Source organism: Eutrigla gurnardus, assembly GCF_963514095.1.
Source record: "Eutrigla gurnardus genome assembly, chromosome: 8".
NCBI classification, from domain to species: Eukaryota; Metazoa; Chordata; class Actinopteri; order Perciformes; family Triglidae; genus Eutrigla; species Eutrigla gurnardus.
The window spans coordinates 10392558-10417694 of NC_139922.1; the positions used below are offsets into that span (position 1 = coordinate 10392558).

Consider the following 25137-nt stretch of genomic DNA (forward strand, 5'->3'; position numbering starts at 1 on the left):
TTAAAAGACAATACACACGAAAAGCTGGGTTTTATTCTCCTCAAAATGTAGTATAAAGTATTATATATATATATATATATATATATATATATATATATATATATATATATATATATATATGAAAGTAATAAAAATTAGGGCTGGGTTCAAATAATTGATTTTCTGATTAAAATCAATCTTCATTTGAATGTTCCGATATCGATTAATAAAATCCCAGGATCGATCTTTTAATACATGCCTTTTCCTGTGGATACGTGAAGTTAGTCTCGCGAGGCCAGCCTTTGGTTCTTTGCGCAAGGAGATCTGGCCACGGAGAGACTAGTCTAGTAATGAACCAAAACATGGCCGGAGCTGCTCCACTGAAGGCACCGCCAAGCCTGAAGGCAGGTGACAGGCTGTTGGTCATAAAAAGTACATTCATGTTACTGCTTTGGGGTAAATTCTTAATGTAAACATTAGTATTTTTAATAATGCACCAGGTTAGAGGGTTGCTTGTACAATTTACAGTTTTAGTTCTATGAGAATATATTTCATATCCAAGCAAAATTGGTATTGGAACTGAAATATCCCTAACCAAATCGATATTGAATTGAATCAAATCGGAGAATAAATCGAATCCGGACCTTGTGAATCGGAATCGAATCGATTCGGGAAATCAGTGGCGACACCCAGCCCTAATAAAAATCATAATATATTCTGATGGCAAAAAGTTTCATTCAGTCTGTACAAACCACGTCTGTAGAGGAGTCCTTCCATGCTCAACAAGTGAAGGAAGCATCATTTTTGATTGTATTGTCTTTTGTATTTCAGAATATTTTGTTGTTGTTGTTGTTGCTTTAGAGTTTTCCCAATCAATGGTTGCCTAGCTAGGAGGATGGCACAGAGATGACAGAGAGGCTTGTTCATCAGTAGAAGGACGACCATCATGACCCAAACAACTTGTTCACGCTTCACTGTTGGACAAATCTAGATAAGTACTTTATCTTCAACTGTGTTTTGGGGGATGATGTGGCCGCTGATGTGATTCATCAACTCAAATCATATCTTAAGACGAGACCAAATCAGTTGATTGCATCACTTTGCTCCACGATGGGAAATGATAAGGGCAATCGGTCCTCATCATCTCTCGCTCCCTCTTTTAATAATAGTGTTCCCACTCTGAAGTTTGAGCACACTTATGTTAGCCCGCGGAGCTCGGCACTATCCCACTGACCTCATGTGATTAAATGCAATCAGCCGTCACAGCTTGTGTGAAATTGTATTGTTCTGTTTCAAAGGAAATGGCGTATGATTCAATGAAAATGATCACGCAGCGTCGCCCCGGAATAATTCTGCAGGGAAATGATGAGTGCGATGTCATTTAGCAGACAGTTGTGTGTGAAAAGCTTTTGGCTCCTTCAGGGATTGTGGAATGTGTTAATCATTGTGTGAACAAAAAGGATTTGTAATAATGGAGGCTTCCAGGCAGCTGCACTAGACGAGGAAATTCAGAGTTGGATCCAAGGTTGGTGGTTGACTGTATTTGACATCTTTATTTGAAAATATTTCACATTTTCTCCGTCAGTTTGTCTGTATTTTTGTTATTGCCTGTATCTTTTAAAGCAGGAGTTCTGAACCTTTTGTCACTTCAGGGCCACTTCTGATTGTTAAACCATTCCTGAGGACCACCTTCCCAAATCCATTAGACCATAACAAACATCAACATGACAATAAAAAAGGAGAAAACATACACTTGTTTTTAAAAATGGGTTATGCCACTGTCGGCTGTAATACTGAATATAAATATACTGCTTACCATCACCCATCAATGCCTGCAATTATAATACCAATTTGATATTTCCTCACGACGCTCTCTCCCACATCACTTTGTTGAAAACAATCAATTTTGTGTCACTGCACCCAAGGTAATTTTAGCAAGCTAACAATGGTGTGTCATGATTGGCCTTGTAATATTAAAACCTAACTGCTCATTGAAATTGTGTTTTTTTCCCCCGAATGACTGTTTTTCTGGATTTTCTGCAAGATGGCAGCATAGTTTTTCTGACCCAAATATTTGTTAAACCTATTCTATCATTTTAATATTTATGTTTTTGTGTCTTTTTACCTGTCTGTTTTTGATTGTGTATCTCATTTATTTACTTTACACTGATCAGTGTATGGCAGCTGCCCTGTCATCAACAATTAACCATAAGACGGTGCACAAAATGTGCGATAAACACATTCTCTTTTGATAGCTCATCATCAAGACTCATTTTTTTAGCATCAACATATCATTTTGGAAATATTGGTGTGATCTGATCTAATTTGCCTTTTAAAATATGCACACAGCATATAAATAGTTACGGTTATTATTTTGAATCCAAATGCAGTTCAAATTAGTTCTCTCCAGTTAACTCAATCAAGGCTAAGGCCGCCTCCCTGCCTTGGGATTTTCATATGAAATTATCTTTTTTACCCTTCTTGCTTCCTTTTATTGTCTTTCTCTCCGTTTCTCTCTCTTTCCTTTGATCAAGTGCTTTTCCCCCCTCGTGTTTTCTGGGATGTCAAGCTTGACTGCTTGGCAGTGGCCTTCCTTTTAAATGTTGTTTCTATTGCTCTACTGTCACAGATCACTGGCCAGAGACTGGAGTGCCAACGGAGGATTCGACACCATGCACCACTCATATTTCCCAATGATGCTCATTGAAAAGATGATTTTCTGCCTGTCTGGAACAATAAGACAGCTTGGCATATAAAGCTCTCCTGGAAAGAATACGGCAAAAATTGAGCCCTTAAGAGCAGGATTTTTGTGTGTGAGGTCTGATGAGGAAACTGTCGTGTCTAATTTTACTTGTATCATTAAGGGGGTTTATTTGAGGATTGGAGGATGAGCTGAAAGGATTTTGTTGCAGGGAAAAACTATATTTTTTGTCAGGTTGTATTACTTCTGTGTGACACTCGAATTCATTAAGTCTGCAGACACAATAAATAGTCCTTCATAATATGTCCGTTTAATAAGCATCATTACTGAAATGATGAGCTGTACCATGTCAACCGAGTGAATAACATCAAATATCTGTATTGCTGCATAATGCATTTCAATGGGCCTATAGCAAAAATAACTCAACACCACTCTGACACAGTATAAAACATGTCAACATTCTAAACTTCACAAATGTTTTGTGTTTTTTATTACACAGCAGTATTATATCGTTCCTTCTTGAATTTTCTCATACTGACCCTTAAGTCTATCATCCCTCCAGACAATACACTTGTGAATAGAGACACACACACATCGCAGATAGCAGTGTGAGGGCCCTCTGCCCTGCCTGCTAGTGTCCTTCTCGTGTGTTTTGTCAGGGATTGTTAGAGACAGGCCTGCACTAAGAAGTGTGGTCAACATACCCAGGGGAAGTTTTGGCAATCTGACTCACCCCAACAACTGCATTGCTATGAATATGGTTATCATTTCACTAAATCAACAGAGTGTATTTTCAATCTGGTTATGAGCACGTTCTCATGAAAGAGGTGGTGATTGCAGCATATGACCAAAATCACAAACAAGTACATGTCTACTATCAGCAGTGACTTGTTCTACAAATGAAGGGCAAACTATAATGTTAGACACATATGAAGATGCAATCATATATTCCAGTCTAAAAGCAACCATCCATGTAAATTATTTTTCATTATTTGTTCAAATTTGTGCAATGTATTTTTATTTTATTTTAGGCTAAAGTTAGATATCTACACAGCTAATAGCGACATTTAGCATTATAAAAATAAGTTAGCAAGGGCGTTTGTGAATATTTGTGCCATATTTCTTTTGATTTGTCTGAAAATGCCATTTTAGTTTCAAAATGCTCAGAAGATATGTTGCTTGTGAAAATTGGTCTGATATTTTCTTTGACTGTGGAGCGAAATAATTGAGAATAATCTGTATTCAAGTTAATTTCTCTAACAGGAGTTAATACCTGCTTAGTCTCCTAAAATGGCCGGGCAGTGATGAAACTTGTGACAACATAGACTGTAAGTAGTGGATGTTGTCATTATGACATCACCCATTATTTCGTGGACTACAATTTTGATGCCTCGAGTTTGCCATTTTGTCATGTGTTATACAGATAAGGAAACTGCAGTGTTTTTTAATGTTCTTATTATTGTGTTGGTTTTAATGGTCTTTCTATTTTTGGGATACAAAATAGATTGAATGTATTGTTTGAAATTCTCAAAAATGAAAAGGGGTGGTTTATGATCAGAACATTTTGATTCTTAAATCTGATGTTTTAAGAATCTAAATGATGTTCTGAACTGTCTTCCTGGACGTATCACATTGGGGTAACAGACAACATTTACGACAGTTTCAAGCTACGACAGTGAACACGACCGTTTTACGGCAAGCGTGTGTGTATCTGTGGAGCGCTTGTTGTTAGCCGTATAGCTAACTGTAGAAGTGGGACTTACGCTCTTATTCATCGCCTGGTCTTCAGAAAATTTAGGTTTTAAACCCAGAGATATGGATGTCGGAGAGCTCCTTAACTATCAGGTAGATATGTTATGTTATGCTCACCAATGGGGAAGTCTTATTAAGCTAAAATGTATCTCTCATTCCTGGATCGCTTACAATAGTTATAGTTACTGATAGCCGGCAACGGGCTTTAGTTCAGTGTTTTTGTTGTGTCTGACTCCGTTATTTATTTAACCGCCAGTGACTTGAATTGAGTTAGCTTTGTGTAGCGCTGCATGGCAGGATACGAACCTAAATCTCGTTCTTATTTATCGCTAAGTTACTTAAGCAGCTAGCATGCTAGTTGAACAAGTTGCTATCTACTTTGTGGCTGCAACAAATGCATAAGGATGCTACGACACTAACTCACATTGAAACGTCGCATAACATAACAAAACGGGTTTTACATACGGAAGCATTTAACGCTAGACGTACAAGTAATGTCATATCTGGACACATCGACTCTGGAGGCATAGTTTTATCAAAGACAGTCCGTTCGAGCACGTCACCTCGTAGGGAGATGAATCTGCTTTAAAAGTTGTCCCGATGCAGTTTCCTTATCGAGTATCTGTCTTCTCAAGTACATGGGGATGATTACCTGTGGGTTAATACGAACCCCTTTATTGCTTATCTCTAAGCATAACGCTACATGTCTAACACTTCATGCACAATAACAATAACTGATTAAAATGTCTACTTTTAAACCGTCATCAACCATCCAACCTACACCTTAGTCATCTTTTCAAATCCTCACAGCATCCCCCTATATTTCTACAAACAGTTCAGATTCGGTGTACAATCATTAGCCTTAGATTTCACCACATCCTTTCATTTTGCAGCCTGACAGGGGAGCAAAGCGTCCCAGGGACGGGGATGGAGGTGCAGCGGGAGGAGATGATGACTCCCGAGGAGGGAAACAGCATAAAGGGCTGAGTGCCAGGGAGTTGGCCAGGTACCGGGAAGCAGGGTTAGCAATGGAAGGAGGGGGTGATATGAGAGAGGCTGATGAGCTGACTGGGGACAAGAAGAAGATCCTGGAGAAACTGATGGATCAGGATGAAGAAGAACCTGAGGTGGGTAAAAATATTTATATAATTAGGAAATTACACACACACACAAACACATTATTTTCTCTCGGATTATCAGACACATATTACTGTCTCCTATTATTATAATATTATCACCCATTTCATTATGCATTTGCTGGATTTGTTTATTGTTTCATAAAGGATTTTGTTGACATTTTCCACTGCAGACAGAAAAATGGAAAATGTTTAATTCTTCCATGAGCAAATCTCTAGGTATCATGCAGCACTGGGCTAATTTTACACACTGATATAGGACTGTGATGAGACTTGAGGTTGAATTGTCAGGGGCTCATCAGCCAACATTTACCCTCAGTATGGTGCACTTAAGTAGCAAAAGTCAGACAAGTAGTGTCATTTTATTTCCATCCATCCATCGTCCACCGCATATCCTGTATTCAGGGCTGTATTCAGGGTTGCCGATCCCAGCTGACATTCTGACATCTATCACAGGGCTGACATGTAGAGACAGACAGGTAACCAGTCTATCACAGGGCTGAAATGTAGAGACAGACAGGTAACCAGTCTATCACAGGGCTGACATGTAGAGACAGACAGGTAACCAGTCTATCACAGGGCTGAAATGTAGAGACAGACAGGTAACCAGTCTATCACAGAGCTGACATGTAGAGACAGACAGGTAACCAGTCTATCACAGGGCTGACATGTAGAGACAGACAGGTAACCAGTCTATCACAGGGCCGACATGTAGAGACAGATAGGTAACCAGTCTATCACAGGGCTGACATGTAGAGACAGACAGGTCACCCGTCTATGACAGGGCCGACATGTAGAGACAGACAGGTCACCAGTCTATCACAGGGCTGACATGTAGAGACAGACAGGTAACCAGTCTATCACAGGGCCGACATGTAGAGACAGACAGGTCACCAGTCTATCACAGGGCTGACATGTAGAGACAGACAGGTAACCAGTCTATCACAGGGCCGACATGTAGAGACAGACAGGTAACCAGTCTATCACAGGGCTGACATGTAGAGACAGACAGGTAACCAGTCTATCACAGGGCTGACATGTAGAGACAGACAGGTAACCAGTCTATCACAGGGCCGACATGTAGAGACAGACAGGTCACCAGTCTATGACAGGGAGACATGTAGAGACAGACAGGTAACCAGTCTATCACAGGGCCGACATGTAGAGACAGACAGGTCACCAGTCTATGACAGGGAGACATGTAGAGACAGACAGGTAACCAGTGATACCATATATGTCCTAAATATATGTCTAAATGTTTGGGTTTCTGTCTGTAGTTGAATTTAATGAAGGGGGGTGCTTTACGTACACAATTATTGCCACAAAAATGTCATTGCAAGACATATTCTAAGTGATCAATCTATGACCAAGATTTAATGTGTATCAGCTGCACAATTTCAGTTCAGTGTAACTGAACGTACATGCAAAGGTTCAAATTAAGCATGGCTTGTTTCGCCCCGTCGAGTTCACTTCCCTCATATGTAAGAAGAGTTGGAAGTACTAAAACACAGACACAGTGAAGAATCTGTGGATGTGTAGAAAAGTAATCCATTTGAAAAAGTCTGGAGAAGGAAAGTTTCTGTGGTTATTTCTTGTTGGAAAAAAAAGAGTCGTTGTCAGCGCCATTGTTGCCACATGATTTAGTGCATTAGAGAAAATTGAACATCTAGTAGCGTGTTCTTATTATCCGACACTGCAGCCTTTTCAGGTGTCAAGAGCTACTCAGAGCAAAGTGCTGCACTGTTCCATAATGTCAGACAATCGTAATTTCCTAACCAGTCATTATGTGTCGAACAGTTTACAGGCTTCTAAGCCATTATGCGGTCAAGCACATTCTCTTTCCGGTGAAATGCTCTTCCACTCCCCCTGATCGTAGAAAGAGTTCTGGCTACATTGCTGCACCCACATAATGAGGGTGACCCCAATTTGGGATGGATCACAGACCGGGCGGTCGGTGAAGGCCCAATTGAAATCACTAAAATGATTATTTCTTGAAATTAATGGTATTTTTGATGGGCTAGGGATGCTCAAAAACTTTGCACACATACCAGGATTGGTGAACATTTCCCTTCACCATAGATGTATGAAATTTGGTGGGCATATGTAACATGTGGAGAAGTACATCTGGTTTCATCTAAATATGCTTAAAACTCTAATAGTACTATAATGGTACCTGACCATACTGGTATCACTTTACATTTTGTTAAGAAATAACCATTTTTATTGTGTCACAAAATATACACATCTTTTTTTGGGAACATCTTTTTTTCGTAAAATTGATCAAATTATCTTAGATAAGCTGATCATACATCTTGAGGCTTCCCTGCATAAATAATACATACATACAAATGTGAAGAAATGTGTCTTTTTTTAAATCAGGCTCTTTTTTCCATCATGATCCACCTTGATTTTCTCGGGTGACAGCAGCTGGCCAGCTTTACCATTATCAATCTATTGTGTGTTTTTATAATAATCGAGATTCACTGATCAGTGCTTGCAATGTAATGATTCATTGTTGTTATTGCATTGCTTTCCTCAATTCATGTCTTTTTCTTTCTCTCTGTCTTCTTTTTTTTACTATTCCCCCCCCTTCCCGTATGCACTAATGAAACAGGCAGAGCCAGTGGATGAGAGTTCAGTGAAGAAAATGATCCTGACCTTTGAGAAAAGGTCGTACAAAAATCAAGAACTACGGATTAAGTTTCCAGACAACCCAGAGAAGTAAGCTCATTACAGACACTTATCAACATTTGCTTTCTTTTATGTATATGAGGATTTCATTAAAACACATTTAAATAAAAGATTTACTGTATGTGAAATAAGCCAGATTTCATGTGGATGTACCAAAGATAATTGCAGGTTTTCTCAAATGCTTAAACACATTTTCTTGTAAATCTATTATGTGACTCGCTATCCCCAAAATCAAATGTGTCAAGAACAGTCGAGAACTAACTAATAACTAAATTCATCTGTGGCACTTTAAGATGAATGGTAACGTAGGATGCTAACCAAAAAGTCTCGCTCCTTAAACCAGGTTCATGGAGTCGGAGCTGGACCTGAATGACATTATCCAGGAAATGCACGTCATCGCAACAATGCCAGACCTCTACCACCTGCTGGTGGAGCTGAATGCCGTCCACTCACTGCTGGGCCTCCTCAGTCATGAAAACACTGATATCCTTTCACTTCAGATTGATTCCGACTGTCTGTCCATTTTGATCTATTCATCCTGTATACAGTATTTACAGTCTTTAAAAGATAAGCCTGTGAGTAGGTCCGGCCTAACTGGACCAAAACTAATGTTTGAATATCTATTCTAAATGAAACAAATAGGTTCCAACTATTCTATTTTTGCAACCTACTGCCTACCTTTCTTTTGATTCCTGTCAATCGCTTAAAAAAGCCCACAATGGATGATGATCGGAAGTTGAATTAAGGAGTTTTTTCATACACACATTGGACCAGCCTAGCGAGTTTGCCAGTGCACAGAAGAAATTGTTAAACATGTAGTTACCAGGAAAACGTGTAGGAATTGAAACAAAATCTAAACAAAGAGGACAGTACGTGTGGCATATTATAATTAGCTGACACAGAAACATTAACATTAAATATTTAATATAGAACGTAAAACACTTGAAATCATAGGAATAGGAGCCATGCTACACACCTGGTTTATACATCAACCGTGGATTTTAATTTAGCTTATTGAAGCTATTTTATTTTTATTTTCCATTAACCTCTCCAATTGAAAAAACACTTCAGTCAAATCCACATTTACATCGTTCCAAAAATCACCAATTCTGCTTTGTTCGATATTATTACTTTGCCAATTGTAACTAACGACAGAAACAAAATACACTCATCCAAACTGATTGGTTAGTCTAGTCTTTGCACTTCCAACAATCGGTCACTCTGTTTTGGTAGAAATAAAGCCATAATGCACCAACTTAGATGAGGGTTCATGGATGTCTTTCATCCTAACACTAATACATGTGAGGAAAATTCTTTATCTCAGCAATACCACATACCAACATACTTCATTTTACATTTGGAAATGGTGACAATGTAATTAATAAAGTAACTTTCACATTGCAGATGGCCACTGCCTTAAAAAAAAAAAAACAAGACAGAATGGTTTTCCAAAAAAAAAAAAAAAAAAATTAAAGACGCACAGAAGGGGGGAAAAAAAAGGAGAATTTAAAGGATCCTGGAAATTGGGACAGTGATTCGGCGGTGTTGAAGATGTAGCCTCCTTTCAATTTGGCATTCTTTGACATTGAGAAACAGAGTAGCAGATGGGGGTGCTGGAGCTAGTGGGCTTTTTTAATCAATTATCTGTTCTATTGAAGTATTCCAGTGAGAGTGACTACGAGCAAGTATGCAAAAACCAGGAACCTGTTATCAAAGCAGCAAAATAGAAATCAGTCATGAATGTTAATTGATTATTTATACCTGTGCTTTCTTTCTTACTGTGACATGTCAAAATGTTTAACCTGAAAAACGCCTTTTTCAGGTCCCAGGTATTGTGCATGCTGGCTCACTGGTACGCTGGAATAGATCAGAGCCACTATTAATTATATCGGTAACTCTTTTACACTAATGTATTGTCCTTAGCCTGAGCCACATGTTGCCATAGCAGTGGTGGACCTGCTGCAGGAGCTGACGGATATTGACACACTCCATGAGAGCGAGGAAGGTGCTGAGGTACTCATAGATGCTCTGGTGAGTTCAGGATTTACATCAGTCTTTAATGGCATTAATGAAGCAGCACTTTGTGGACTCAATACTTAGGTTTGTGAGCTCTGGCATCAACACCAAGCAGGGTGGATTGATTAACAGTATAGACCGTTTAAACGGGATTGCATTGCTAGGCAACAGCTTGGGTCCATAGTCAGCTGATGTCATTCACTTACACTGCAACAGGAACTAAACTGGTTTGATAATATATTATTATATTTGATATTACTGATATTATATGTTATTTTTTTTCCATCTGCAGAAGAGATCACTAACTGATTTTAAATGTAGAATTATGGAACAAAAATGTTCTCTCACAAATTTGTTTTTACTGTTATTACATGTATATTATAAAACAAAGTATTTAACTGGGGCACAAATATGCTATTATGTTATGCATTCTGACATGTTTAAATAAACTAATACACATTTTTTGAGCTATATGTCAGTACAAGTTGTCATGGCAGTTAAATCAATTTGAGACTGGATTTACAAAAAAAGTGTTGAGGGATAAAAAAAATATATAATTCAAAGTGTAATGTCAACCATATAATTATAGCAGTGTCTCTCACACTTCTCACCCTCCAGCTGTGTCTGTTGGCATCAGCTCTATGCTCAACATCTTCTCATTCTTCTCTGTACGTTTAGCCCTCGGTCCCTCTGCTCAGCCTTTCATGCTGTGTCTGAACCAGGGAAGATTTCTGATACCTCACTATGTGAGTTGACATTTAGAGCGACACAGACAAAGGTCAAACTACAATAATGTGCTGATGTTCCTATGATGGGGGAAAGACCTGTGTGCCCCTGCTCCTTTACGGCCACTATGACACTTAATCAAAAGATCTGGTGGCTTGAACATGGCCTGCTTTTTGCCAGGCTCCATCCCAGCGACATTCAGCGGGGTACTGGTTCCTCGCTTCAATGAATTACCTGTTTTGTCTCATGTTTCAAGGGTCTTTGAGCACTCTGACTAGATATGTTTTAATTACTTTTTAATTCAGTGGTTAAGTGTGAAAGACATTACGTTGAGGCACACAGTGATGAGTTTTATGCACTATAAGAAATCATATTCCATTCAGAAATCTATAAATTATATGTTAACTATGCAGATCAGCTCGTATATGTTCTAAAACATTTTAAACGAGGTACTAAACAGTCTTCTCTCTCCTTGGTTGAGTGTTAATGGTGTGAGTTCTAACCCATAAAACAAAACTCATCATCTTTGTGTTACGTTTGAGCTTTGGGAAATAATCAAAGGTTAAATGGCAGTAGGAATGAAGACATGAACCACTTATTTATCTTCCCGTATTTCCTCTTGAGTGCGGGCAGAAGCCTCCTTAGGAACCAGGGGCCCGACACTGACTGAGCTCATTGGTTCTGCTCTTTTTTTCTCTACTAGAGTAAGGCGTTTCCTCACAACAAATGTGCAATTAATTACTTTGGATCCCCGTATCAATACTGGCACTTTGCTTGTTACAGTTACTCAAGTACTTTATATAATAATAGTGTACTTAATCATTTCAAAAATAGACAAGTTATCACATATTTTTGAGTGTACCACACACTCTCTCCCTGCGGGGAAGGACGGGTGATGGTCTGTGCATCAGGGCCACCCGCGATGTCGGCATTCCAACCGACCTGACTTGAAACACGGACCCCTTCTTGTTAACCATGATTTGTAGGTTTTAGCTGTGTAATTAGCATGTAGCTATCTACATCATCTACATTTTTCATGGGGCTCTACCCTGCATCCAATGATTTTCTCAATCGAATGTCAGTTTTTTCCAGTATTGTGCAGCCCAAGTTGGCAGCTGTTTGGCTCCAAACCAAAGTACTCTCCTTTTTGTCACCAGTTACACAATCGCATCTTGATCTGTTGTTGGATTGTTTAACCTATGTTTGTTTGAGGATGCAAACACGACTCCATGTCACTCGATGTGACTATTTTGACAGTATGAAGAAACCTAATGTAATATCCTTCATTAAAGTGTGTGTGTGTGTGTGTGTGTGTGTGTGTGTGTGTGTGTGTGTGTGTGTGTGTGTGTGCGTGTGCGTGTGTGTGTGTGTGTTGGCGATGTGATAGTGGGTGAGACAGTAGCTCAGGTGGCTACACAGCGCTCACAGGATAAAGGCATTATATAAATGCAGTCCATTTACCATGCAATGGAGTGCCCATAAACCACTCTTCTTTACAGCTGCTTCCAAGGGAAACGGTTTCAGGGCAGCAAGGCTTGGTTGAATTCATTTCTCTCTCCTCTTTGCTGTAAGCTCCAGCTCCTCTGTCCTTGCTGCCAGAAGGGCAGGTGGTGTCCTTGATAAGATGAATCAAAATGATCCGCACCGTTCTCTAGTGGGTTATAAATCGGCGTCTAGTGTCTCCTGAAAGTTCCTCTTTCATGTTTAATGGTACTTTTAACCAGCCAGTCGGCATGAGTCTACAATCTTGACTGTTCAAGATGTTTGGAGAAGCTAAGAAAGGAACCAGGTTTCTTCTGAGGCTTAAAAGTAAAAATTCGCTCTCCCATCCTTGACGATGCATTGTTTTTTTTCTCTTTGTGAAATTAGTTTTCTTCCTCAAAATGTTGCAAAATATAAAGATGAGGTCTCAGCTGACAGACTTCCAACACAGTGAAAAGAGACTGTGCACTTCAAAATGACAATGAGGTAAAAGGTTTTAATAGCAGTGAGACATTTGTTTCTAATGAGTCATACGTCATATTACACAGTAATCATTGGGGATTAGGGATGGGACATAGTAATTTATTATCACAATGATCATAAATATCATCACGAGTGACTTAAAAAAGCTGTCTAACTCTGTGTCAAGAGAAATACAGAGGCTGATTTAAAAAAAAAAAAAACGTGTCATTTTAAGAATTTTAAGCACATTTGAATGATTATCTGGTTAAAATTGTGAATCACAGTTATTTGGGCCTGGGATAATCGGGACATGAAATTGTCATATCGTCCTGTGTCTAGCCATGTTGAGAGGGCAATGTTGACTTGATGACTGCTAACTTGATCTTTCTTTGTGTGCAGTTGGAGGGTCAGGTGGTGGCCTTGCTGGTGCAGAATATGGAGCGGCTGGATGAGCAGGTGAAGGAGGAGGCTGATGGCATCTATAACACACTGGGTAAGGAGATGTACACCAATGGACACTGAACGATGACGCTTCAGGTGCTATTTGTCCTGAAGCAAACTGCCATCAACATAAACAAAAATCGTATTTAGCTCTGTGTTTTCCCCCCAAAAACTTTCCATAAGCAAAGTAGTTTCATATCATGTCACAGGTAAACTGGACTGAGATACACTTAAATACTGTAAGCAATATAGTTTCAGCTAGGGATGCCCCGATACCCCTTTTTTAGATCAAGTACAAGTACTTGCATTTGGGTACTTGCCGATACCGAGTACTGATATGAGTACTTAATAATGCCATAACAGTTCTTATAATTACTTTGAGAGAGAGAAAGAGAGCATGATGGTGATTATGAAGTCAGCAGCTCCAATGCACTTAAGGAAAGTGTGTGTGACGCCTTACAGCTGTGAATGTAGCAGTTAGCCCCTATATTAGCAACAGAGAGCGTGACAGCTGTCACGGCTGACATTATTCCTGCTCCGCCGCCTACCTGATGTCGCTGCCCTAATTATCGGCGTGGTAGTATTGGAGCACCTTTATGATAACGAGTACAAGTACACGCTCACAGTATGCTGGTATCGGTATCAGTGAATCCCCAGTTTCAGCCATTTCATACATATTGAAGTCGAGCTGAAACAGCATTTCAAGTGTATCTATATTCTGTAGACTGACATATTTCCCAATAAGGATCATTCAAAAGATTAGCTCACACTTCTCTAGCTCTTTGCCGCTGAAAGTTGCAGATTGATTCATGGATGACAGGATCATTTTTTGTAAATTCTCTGCATATATTGGTAAATAGGTGCACAATATGGCCGGGATGTGACCTAAAATGGTTAAACAGGCAGGCTTTTGCTTTTCACGGTCTTTAACCAGAAACTTAAAGTGTAGGCGACAGTCGAGCACAGAGTGATGGAGATGCAGTAATTCCACTGTCATCAGCCAAAAATAAATCTCAATCAAACGGCTGATAACTTGACATACTGCGTACCACACGTACCACTTAAACTGGCCAGCCAAGCAAGGAACAAACTATAACTTGTGTGATGTAATCCGTGCTTTTGTGGGTTTTTTTACTTGTAGATGCATGTCAGTCCCAATGTGTGTGTGCCCCAAGCTAACTTATCTTGCCAGTCTGCACTGCGCTCATACTGCCGTTATAGCTGATAATGGTCTCGACCCATGGGGTTGTGTTGCCGAGGCATAACACCCAGCCTCCCCCTCAAGTTAATACTGTTAGCCCTGTCAACACTGTTACTGATGTTTACTGTTTACCGTTAGCTTCCAGCCACTAGCTCAGCTGTTGCCATGTGAAGGCGGTCCATCAATAGATATGCTGTCAACTTGGAGTTTAGCATCTTTAAAGACAGAAATACGGTGTCGCAGCACATGTGACTTCTACCCATACATGCATTTCAACAGCAAAACAAGCTGGCTGTGTTGCTATGAGCAGTATAACTAGACAAGAAGATGCTTTCAGTGTGCAGCTTTAGGCGTTCATGTATATTCACAACATGTGGGACAAATATATGACACCGTCTGGGACAACTTTCACTGTCGGTACAGCAGAGACTCTCGTCTATGGTTCTATCACGCACATGATAACAAAGCAGGCTTGGATAAAGATAGCAACTCAATAGCATTTGCATATTCTGAGTTAAAATGATTCATCACCACGTCGTGTTTACTGCTGATATATGACAAGCCCTTCCAAAGGGAGGTATGGCTTTAAGGTGTGTATGAGTCAGTGTTAGTGCTTTGGGCAGTACAGTGACAGGGAGTCCTCCTGGACTTGGGTTTGACATTACACAGAGGATGTAAACTAACTTTATTTGCGTTCTTTAAGCTTTAACGGTGTGTTCCTCTGCTGCCAAGTGCCAACGTTTTCAATGACAGCGGAGGGAAGCAGTCATTCTCTTGATTTACATTTTTTGGCAAAGAGGAAGTGTTTTTAATACATTTTGAATATGAGGCGTGTACTGTGAACTCTTAGTTATCAAGAGTCAAAACCAGTGTTTCAGGCTGAGACCTGTCATCATTAAAATAAAACACGAGGGCTAGGGGAGGTTATGGGCCAGCAAGATAGTTTGAGAAGTCACAGTCTCTGCATTTAGCCTCACATGAATCCGACTTTTCTGCCTCTCAGCTCTTTTTCGTGTTGAATGAGTCTACAGAGATGATTTTTTTCTTTGTTGCCAGATTGAGGCCGAGTGTCAGGAGGGCTGTTTAGGTGTGTGGATTTGGCTCTGTGTGTGAGTGTGGGTTATGTCGAGGGAGCAGTGCTTGTGTCTCTTCGATTCTAGTGTGTGTGTTTGTGTGTGCGTGTGCGTACACATGCGTGTGCGTGCGTGTTATATCAAGGGAGCTCTCCAAGCTTGAATAAGCCTTTTGTCTGGTTTGGCTGCTCTCTGCTCTGAGCCTGCTGTCCACCAGGACACTGTCTGTCTGCTCTGTTTGAATCACTGATAAAGGCCCTTCCTCTCTCCCTCAGCACCCTCCCTCTCCCCATCCTCTGTTTCTTTCTCTCCAAATTTCTCTATCATCTGCTGCCCCTCTCTGCAAATGTTGCTCTTTTGTATTTTCTTTTTCCTTTTTATGCCCTGCAATCTCTCTCTATCATGTCATTTGTTACGTTCCCTCACTCCTTGTGTCCTCGGCTTTCCATCCCTCATGTCTGACTTGTCTTCCCACCCCTTTGCCTCCTTTCTGCTTTTCCTCTCTGTTTATTTGCCTCCTCTCCACCCCCTTAGTTTTCCTCTTCTCCCTCCTTTCACCATCCTTGTCTCTTCCTCCGTCTGTCCCTTTCTGCTGCCGTCTGCTCTGATAGAGATATCATGTGGCAGCTTTCTAGATAATATAAGAAGTAGCTGGGACAGAACGCAGATGAACCTGCTATAAAAAGATGACTATTGTATGCATAGCATCTGTATATGTCAACTTGTGACTGAGGAGGTTGATTAAACACCATATAGAAGTGCTGGCATGTATTGAGGCCAACACACCAACACAGAAAAAACATCAGCCGAAGAAGGTATTTTTCTTACTGATTATTGCGCTTTGGGGGTAATTTACAAACGTCACTTCAGCCTGTCATTAGACTTTCCACCCTGGATCAGTTGGTGTGTCACGTATGCTGAAAGTTTCCCAACAAACATTTCCCAAGATTTTACCCTTGAGCTTGACATGTGAAGCCTGAGACCACAGTCAGGGGTGTGGCTAATAAACCATATGAAAATGTGAAATTCTCTCCTGCAAATATAATGTGTTCCAGGCTTTTATTTTGAAAGCTAAGAATGAAGGGCGCAGATCTGGACTTTTTAACATAGACTTACACTCACTTGAGTATTTCACAATCTGCTCAGTTACTGGGGTTTTCACGCACAACCTTTTCTAGGGTTTACAAAGAATGATCTGAAAAAGGAAAAGCAACCAGTATTCGGCAGTCCTGTGGACGGAAATGCCTTGTTGATGCTAGAGGTCAGAGGAGAAAGGGCCGACTGATTCATAACCAAGCGTTACAACCGAGGTATGCAGCAAAGCATTTGTGAAGCCGCAACATGCACAACCTTGAGGCGGATGGGCTACACCAGCAGAAAACCCCGCCGGGTACCACTCATCTCCACTAAGAATAGGAAAATGAGGCTACAATTTGCATCATCAACATTGGACAGTTGAAGACTGGTAAAACGTTGCCTTGTCTGATGAGTCTGGATTTCTGTTGAGACATTCAGATGGTAGAGTCAGAATTTGGCGTAAACAGAATGAGAACATGGATCCGTCATGCCTTGTTACCACTGTGCAGGCGGTGGTGTAATGGTGTGGGGGATGATTTCTTGGCACACTTTCGGCCACAGAAGGGGGTCAACACCCAGTCAAAACACTTTATAAGGCCTGATATAAATAATTTTGTCCTAAGAGTTGTAAAATGTAGTAATGGCCAACTCCAGAGTTATTCCCCCTCCTCCGTCTGTGAATGAGGCTGAACCGATGGTGGGGAGGCGGGCTTAAAGGAAACACTAATGCTCCTGCCCATGAATAGATCTGCCTAATTTTATACTGAATACTGATTTTTTATTTTTTTTTTGCTTCATGAGCCGCTGAGGAATTTTCATTCAAAGCCAGTTCCAGAACTATGGTGCTATTTTGTCAATGTTGAAAGGAGTAATAATTAGGGGTGTAACGGTACACAAAAATCTCGGTTCGGTACGTACCTCGGTTTTGAGGTCACGGTTCGGTTCATTTTCGGTACAGTAAGAAAACAAAATGCAAAATATAAATGTGCTAGTTGTTTATTACTTTTGTGCGTTTAACAGTAGGAACATGCACTGGAGCTAGAATGTTGCTCAAAAATATAAATACAAGTATTTAAAATATTTATTTAAAAAATAAAAATAAATAAAAATAACAGACTGTTTCTTTAAAAAAAAATATTTTCTCCATCTGATGTGCAAAATTGAACAGTTGCAACACTAAATAGTTTCAAGTTGTTGCTCAGATTAAATAACATGAATAAGGCTCAGACTCTTTTTTTAAAAACAAATCTTTTCTCCATCTGATGTGCAAAATTGAACAGGGCAGGGAGAGGCTGTTTAAATGCGGTGGGGAGCTGTGTTTGCACTAACGTTACGCTCGTCTTTCTCCTCGTTGTAGCGATGTTCACGTGGGGGTGGTGCCGTTTCAAATGCGTCAACAGGTTTGACGTGTTGCCAGAAACATACCCGACCTCACATGAACAATGTCGGCAAACCGCTTTGCCGAAGTGTTCCCAAACGGGAGACCTTAATGTCGCGGGAGGGTCCTCCAACTCTGGCGTGTTGCCAACGCTAGCGGCATTAGCCATGACGTCCGCTACTACTGCTGTTTATTTTGTCGCGGTGTGCGCAACTGCGCATGTGCGGCTGCAGCACGCTCCACAAATGCGGTCCTCTACTTAATAAACTCGTTCGGTACGCCTCCGTTCCGAACCGAGCACCCCGTACCGAAACGGTTCAATACAAATACATGTACTGTTACACCCCTAGTAATAATGTTTCCCATCTTGGTTCTGACGATGGAGCAGAACCATTTCTTAAATGTAGGTGCAACTCAGCCTGCTTGTACTGCTTGATTGGTTGGCCTTTATTCAGAAAAATCAACCTTAAAATAAAGCGTGCCAGATTTGTGCAGCATTATCTTCTCGTTCTCGTGACAAAGACAACAGTTTGAAAAAAATATTTTGATGTGTGAATTAATCACCTAACCAGTCGTGTCTATGCACAAATCCAATGTATTCTGTCCAATACCTGATCCAAATCAGTGTTCGCTTTTTCCCCAGATTGGGAAGGACTGAATGTTGCTGAGTAACAATGAGAAATTCAATGGACCAGCCACGTCTTCTTGATACCCTGTTGTCCACTTATTGAGATCAGTGTTGTACCAATATCATTCCACTACTTCAGATTACTGCATTTAAATGTATTTGATCTCTGTCAGTACAGTCTCTGTAACCGTGCTAAGTTTATTGTGCCTTGCTCAAGGATACTTTAGCAGGGAAGACACAGAACTTGAAAGATGAAATGTTGTTATGTCTCCCTCAGCTATCATAGAAAACATGGCAGAGTTCCGACCAGGCCTGTGCACCGAGGCAGCTCAGCAGGGACTCATGCAGTGGCTGCTCAAGAGAATCAAGGTAAGAATGTGGACAACGTTGTTTTTGGAGCTGCATAGATTAGGCAATTCATTGATTAGTTGATTAACAATATGTTATTTAAGTAGAAAATACATTAGAAATACTTATTATTGTACTAAATGTAATATTTAAGTTCTGGACTGGTCAAACAAAATGACATTTCCTGGCACACGACCTTGGGCTTTAGGTCATTTCCTGTAACTAATTGCATGTAGTGTTGAGTCAGAGGTAAGGTAAGCTTGAGCTGAGGTCATTTCCTTCAGTCCCACTTCACCATAAGGTGCTTTACATTTTCTTGTGGGTCAGTACGACATTTTAGGAACAAATTAATGAACTCATATTACTCCATTTCTTTTACTTCCTTCAAAGCATATTTCAATGCTCAGAATGAGAATTACTTGAGTTCTTATGGTGGCTGTTATTGTAAATATCCACCGTAATATGTAAATATATATTTAGTTGTAGAATTCTCCGGAAGAACAGAGGTTCTTAAGATGAGTGGTAATTAGATTTTGGTCTCTTCCCCTCTCAGGCAAAGATCCCGTTTGATGCTAACAAGTTATACTGCAGTGAAATCCTGGCTATCTTGCTGCAAAACAATGATAGTAAGTGTGTCTCACTAAATGGTTTGGGCTTCCAAATTATGTTAGTTTATCTTCTACTTCTCAGCTTTCTCAAACAGAAGCCCTTTTTTCCCTTTTCTCTTTCTTTTTCTTCAGTTCTTCACTTCCTCTATTCTTTCCTTTTTTCTTTATACCACTCCTGGATTAGTGTTATTCTCTTTCATCTTTTTCTCTTAGTCTTCTAACCATTTCCCTCTTTTTCTTTTTCTTTCATCGCTTTTTCAATTACCATCCTGGTTCTGTCTCTCACTTTTGCTTCCCGTCTTTCTTTGTCCTTTCATCTGTCTTTTCTTTACTGTCCTTTTTCTTGTTTTTGTCATTTTCTTCCATCACTTGTTTTCATATTGCCTTTCATGTTTCCATGTCTCTTTATTTTTCCGTTCCTCTTCCTCCTTTCAGTCTCATCGTCTTGTTTATTTGCTGTCTTCTCCACCCTTTACCTCCCTCACTAAAAACCCTGTAAATCCTCAGATAGCCACAGGACTATCAGGTCCTTGAATGGGTTCTCATTATTGGCACAAGCCATATTGATATTCAGTAGGAGTCCTGTCTCATTTTACACTCAACCCCCCCTTTACCAGTGCTGCCTTTATTCATCCTCCTCCCCTTCAAATACAAAATACAAATTTGACAATTTTTTACAAAGGAAACGTGCTCCCATGAATAATGTTTCCTATGTTAATACTGTCAGTGTCTTGAATTAGGAATAAGGCAAATCACACAGCTACTTTTAGGAAAATGACAATTTGGGATAATCCTTGATGTGCAAATTTGAATGCAATGATCTCTTCCTGCTGTCAAATTTGACTTAATACCCCACTCGGAAGGGATTGTATGTAAAAATATAAACCCTTGCTGTTATAAATGAATACAGCATTACACATTTATCCCCATTGATTCATCACATTTATTCAAATTTGTCGTAGTGTTAGTTAGGAACACTTCACTGCCATGGTAATGGAACAAATTCAAAGCACAAAATGTTGTTTGTAAACATGTGCCTGTGTCGTGGCGCTTCCTGATAAATTTTCAAATTGCGTTATTCATTCAAGTCTGACCGGGGATCATTTGTCTTTATTCCTGTCACTCGCATAAGATGCACCAAGCAGGGGGGGTAGACACCAACAATGTGGCCGAAACAACCACGAATGCATCTTTATGCTTGTTGTGGAAGTCACGGAGACGTTGGGAAATCAAACGCTGTCCTGTCTGGGTTCATCACATCACCCAGAGGTGCTCGGTGGTTTTCACTGAGCTGTATTCACAAGCTACACGTTGGCTGGTTCACTACCGCGGTATGAACCCAAAATAAAAAATTTATAAATAAAAAAAGTTATTTAATTACAATAAATGGATAAAGAGGATGCTGAAATAACAATATTATTAAGACGATTTGTATCAAGACTGAAGTCATGGTCTGTCTGCAAGACGATGGGCAAACGACTTTTAAATGCTTGTTTTCTGAGTGGAGTTTGCATCGATCGCAGGTAGTCTATGCTAACACTACAGCAGCTCCTCAAAATAACGTCACCTCGTGATACATTTGGCAGCGACCTTGTTGTTTGTACCATAGACAGTCTATGGTTTGTACACACAGTTTTGTTTGGTGCCTGTACACATATAGCGGTGCTATCGCAGAGTTCTGGCTGACCACAGACAAATACAATATTTCCCTCCGTTTTTCCCTCCATTTCTGATTTTTCTTTGTGTTTGGTGTGAACACAACATTACATTTAAAACATCTGGCCCTCACTGCTATTTGGGGCCAATAAGTGGTATTGTGTTGTGTAACTTGAACATTTTAAGAACATTTTAATACCCGGGCCTAGATGAAATAACTTGTATGGTGTATATTTGTCAGTGGCTTCATTTTCTCTCTCTCTCAAGGTCTCTTGAAGCCAACGTGTTAGTCAGCGTTCATCCTCATTGTATAGCACTTCTGTCGATCCCTCCCACATCTTTGTCTTTTTCTCTTTTACTTTCCATCATGTATCCACTCAAAGCTTTTTTTCTCCCGGATGTTCTGTCCTCCCTTCCACTTAATGTCTGTTTTTGCACCCATCTCAATTTAATGTCGCCGTTGTCCTGTTACTCCAATTTTATCTCTTAGTCTTCCTCCCTCTATTTTCGTTCTCTTTTCCACAGATACCAGAGAATTATTGGGAGAGATGGATGGCATTGACGTATTACTGCAGCAATTATCTGTAAGATGTTGCTTTGACTCTCTATTCTTATTTTGCTGTTTGTGTTAGTTTGCAGTCAAACATGAGCATCTCCAGTCCAGAGATTTAACATGAGCAGTATTTTGTCCACATTCCCTTTCTGATCCTGAGCCACTTTTTAAACCTATTTTCAGCCTTACCGTTAACGCCACTCATACATACTCTGAGCAGAAATACAAACTGTAGTTACCCACCCAAATTAGCTAGTACAGTTTTCATACAGAGACTGTCTCCTTCTGTTCTCTTCATTAAAGTGCAAACCTGGCTAATGTTTCTGTCAGGGTAGGTTCATTCCTTCTCATCACTAAAGGAGCTCATATTCATATAAGTTCCCAAACTACACTAATAAACCATTTCACAAGCTGTTGCTTCGTTTGAAAGAATGTCCCTCTCGTGTAAAAGAAACCTTCCTGCTCTTTTCTCCCGCCTTCCCTCTCAGGTGTTCAAACGTCACAACCCGTCCACGGCCGAGGAGCAGGAGATGATGGAGAACCTCTTCGACGCCCTGTGTTCCTGCCTCATGCTGCCAGCCAATCGGGACCGCTTCCTCAGGGGGGAAGGGCTTCAGCTAATGAATCTCATGCTCAGGTTAGTCTGCAGTAAGCAAAGAGAAACGCCAGCAGCATTTTTACATGTCATTATGTGTCTACATGGAGGAAAGCCCCCCTCCTCTCCAGTACGTCTAGAGCGAGTCATGCGAATAAATGTTAATTTAATTAAATTAAATTAATTAATTAATTAAATAATTCTGCTGGTCAATTTGTGTGAGTGTAGTACCACTACATGCAAAATACAGTTCCTTGGGGATTGATTACAGGCTTTACCTCCATGTAGATAGCAACGTTTTATCAGCCATGGCCAAATAACCACTATCTTCATCCATAACATCATCTCCTCCTCTGCATTGTGAACATCATCTAGCTGTATTCACTGTATCAAGCAGACAATTTCTCAAAAACGCCATTTTAGTTCCTCCCAGGCCTCTTCAGCCTTATACATGCAGATTTCACGCCTGGTTTCATGATGAATTCCCAGCAAAACTAAATGTTTATCAGAGTAGACACCTCGTCATAAAACTGTGATGTACTGCTGCCATTTTACAGATGCTTAAGCACCATATACTCGGATGATGGTGAGGGTTGCACCAGTAGTTTTTTTTTTTTAAATATCCTTAACATTTGTGAATGTACAGCTACGGTTTAGGAGGTTTTTCTGATCATGTCTGAGATTGTTTTTGTCGAACTTTGAGGGTAATTACTGATAACGTCAGTCAGCGCAGGTGCAAAACGTTTCAGCTTCATCTAGAATTTGAGTCTAATCAAAAACTCCTGCTGCTGCCATGCTTGCATCCCGCTAGACATCGACGACGGCGTAGTCCACGCCACCAGGATGCCGAGTTGAGTCACCTGTCTCCCAACTGAATTGCCTAGTTTCCCTTCAGAAAGTACACTGTGTATCGCTCCCCCCCCGGCCTCTCCAGCCGTCCATCATATATAATGTCTGTCTGGAGAACCAGACTCAACTGCCTGAAATATGTGTCCCTCCTCTGAGATAAACACTGTCATCTGTCATTGGTGGGAATGGAGGGAGTGACACGGTGACAGACAGCTACATTCCCCGAGAGGAGGCGTGTCGACGGAGCATGAAGCAGTTGCTTCCTCTTATCAGGCCGTTGCTTTGATGGTGGAAAACAGATGAATAACTATAATTTATTTGTTTGACAAGAAACACATTTTCCATCTTCTATTGTGGTATTTTATTATCTTACTAAACTTGAAACAGGTTTTCAGAATTAACATGGAATTCATAATTTCTTATGGTTCCATTGTGTGGCTAATGATGATAACAGAACTCTGATTTTGTCATAGCTCAGAGTTGTGGGTAAGAGAACATTTGGGGAATTTTCTTTTCTTTCGGAAGTTTCTAATATCTCATACGCAGTATGCTGGATGGGTTCACGCTATCAACTCGGACTAATATAAATAAGGTATACTTTAGGAGTGGAGATGTCATTAAATCTAACTGTAGAACGAGGAATCTCTGTCTTTAGGACCGGCAACATTTTGTTTTATATAAATAAACTGTGAATAAGCAAGCACACAGTGGAGCTTCAGGGCTCTGCAGACGTGAATTCCTTTGGTGCTGGATGCTGGACAAAGCCAGCTAATGTCACATGGGTGCTGGATGCACTACCATTACATGTCACATACGCTAACGTTACATGGATGCTAGATAGCACTGTTCAAACCGGACTCTTTCAAATGTCAAATGTCATGTTTGTTGCATCCAGTATTTGAAGTGCTTAGGTAAAAATGTCTGTCCATGTTTTAGTCAGTCCTCTGAGAACATTGTATCTTCTCTCTGCTGCAGAGAAAAGAAATTGTCTCGAACCAGTGCTATGAAGGTCCTGGACCATGGGATGATCGGACCAGAGGGAGCAGATAACTGTCATAAGTTTGTGGACATCCTTGGCCTGCGAACCATCTTTCCACTTTTCATGAAAACCCCCAAGAAGATGAAGAAAACCGGGGCTTCAGAAAAGGAGCATGAAGGTCAGTCATTTAAACAAGACAAGCCGCTGTGATTGTCTTTATGAAGTCCATGCAATTATGCCGATCTGTTTTGACCCATTGGGTGAAAACTGAACTATTTTACATTTAAATCAGCAGCAAGTTAAATGTTATTCCAAACAAATAAAGGAAATGAACCAGTAGAATCCCAACCACTGGGGTAAAAAGATACCAATTGCATGAGATCAGTGGCTTCCACAAATACAATGAGAAAAAGATTAGGAAATATATTTTTTTCCAACATGCCCTGGGAAATCTGGATTAGGGACTAGTTCAAGTGCAAGTGGCTGTAAAAATGAGAGCACTTACTGGAACATTTGGAAATGATTTTTTTTTGGTCCTGAACAGGCTGTGTTCAGGACCAAAAGCTGTTCAGCTGGTTAAAATGGGCAGCATTTGATTTAGTAGTAAAATGTTTGAATGCATTGTAAGGGATTGAATCTCTGGATTTGATTTCAATTCTTGGGGTCTCATTTAAATTGTGATCCCTGACAATAAGAATGAAATTGATTGTTGATTCAGCACATTGAATGCTGATGATTTCAGGATCTTCTCCAGTGTTAATAAGACATGAAATAGCATATATTTATTTCTGCCAGAGTCATGTAAT

General features: G+C 40.2%; 1 protein-coding gene across 1 annotated transcript in view; it reads left to right on the forward strand.

Annotated features, from left to right (window-relative positions):
- The first annotated feature begins 4389 nt into the window (after nucleotides 1–4389).
- Nucleotides 4390–25137, forward strand: part of ctnnbl1 (catenin, beta like 1) — a 53676-nt gene continuing 32928 nt past the window's right edge. Inside the window, exons 1-11 of the mRNA XM_084016049.1 lie at nucleotides 4390–4525; nucleotides 5326–5559; nucleotides 8183–8289; nucleotides 8603–8742; nucleotides 10193–10290; nucleotides 13345–13438; nucleotides 19021–19112; nucleotides 19645–19717; nucleotides 21881–21939; nucleotides 22397–22545; nucleotides 24328–24509. Of these exons, the coding sequence (XP_083872175.1) occupies nucleotides 4496–4525; nucleotides 5326–5559; nucleotides 8183–8289; nucleotides 8603–8742; nucleotides 10193–10290; nucleotides 13345–13438; nucleotides 19021–19112; nucleotides 19645–19717; nucleotides 21881–21939; nucleotides 22397–22545; nucleotides 24328–24509 (1258 nt within the window). The 5' untranslated portion in view covers nucleotides 4390–4495. The remainder of the gene's footprint in view (nucleotides 4526–5325; nucleotides 5560–8182; nucleotides 8290–8602; nucleotides 8743–10192; nucleotides 10291–13344; nucleotides 13439–19020; nucleotides 19113–19644; nucleotides 19718–21880; nucleotides 21940–22396; nucleotides 22546–24327; nucleotides 24510–25137) is intronic.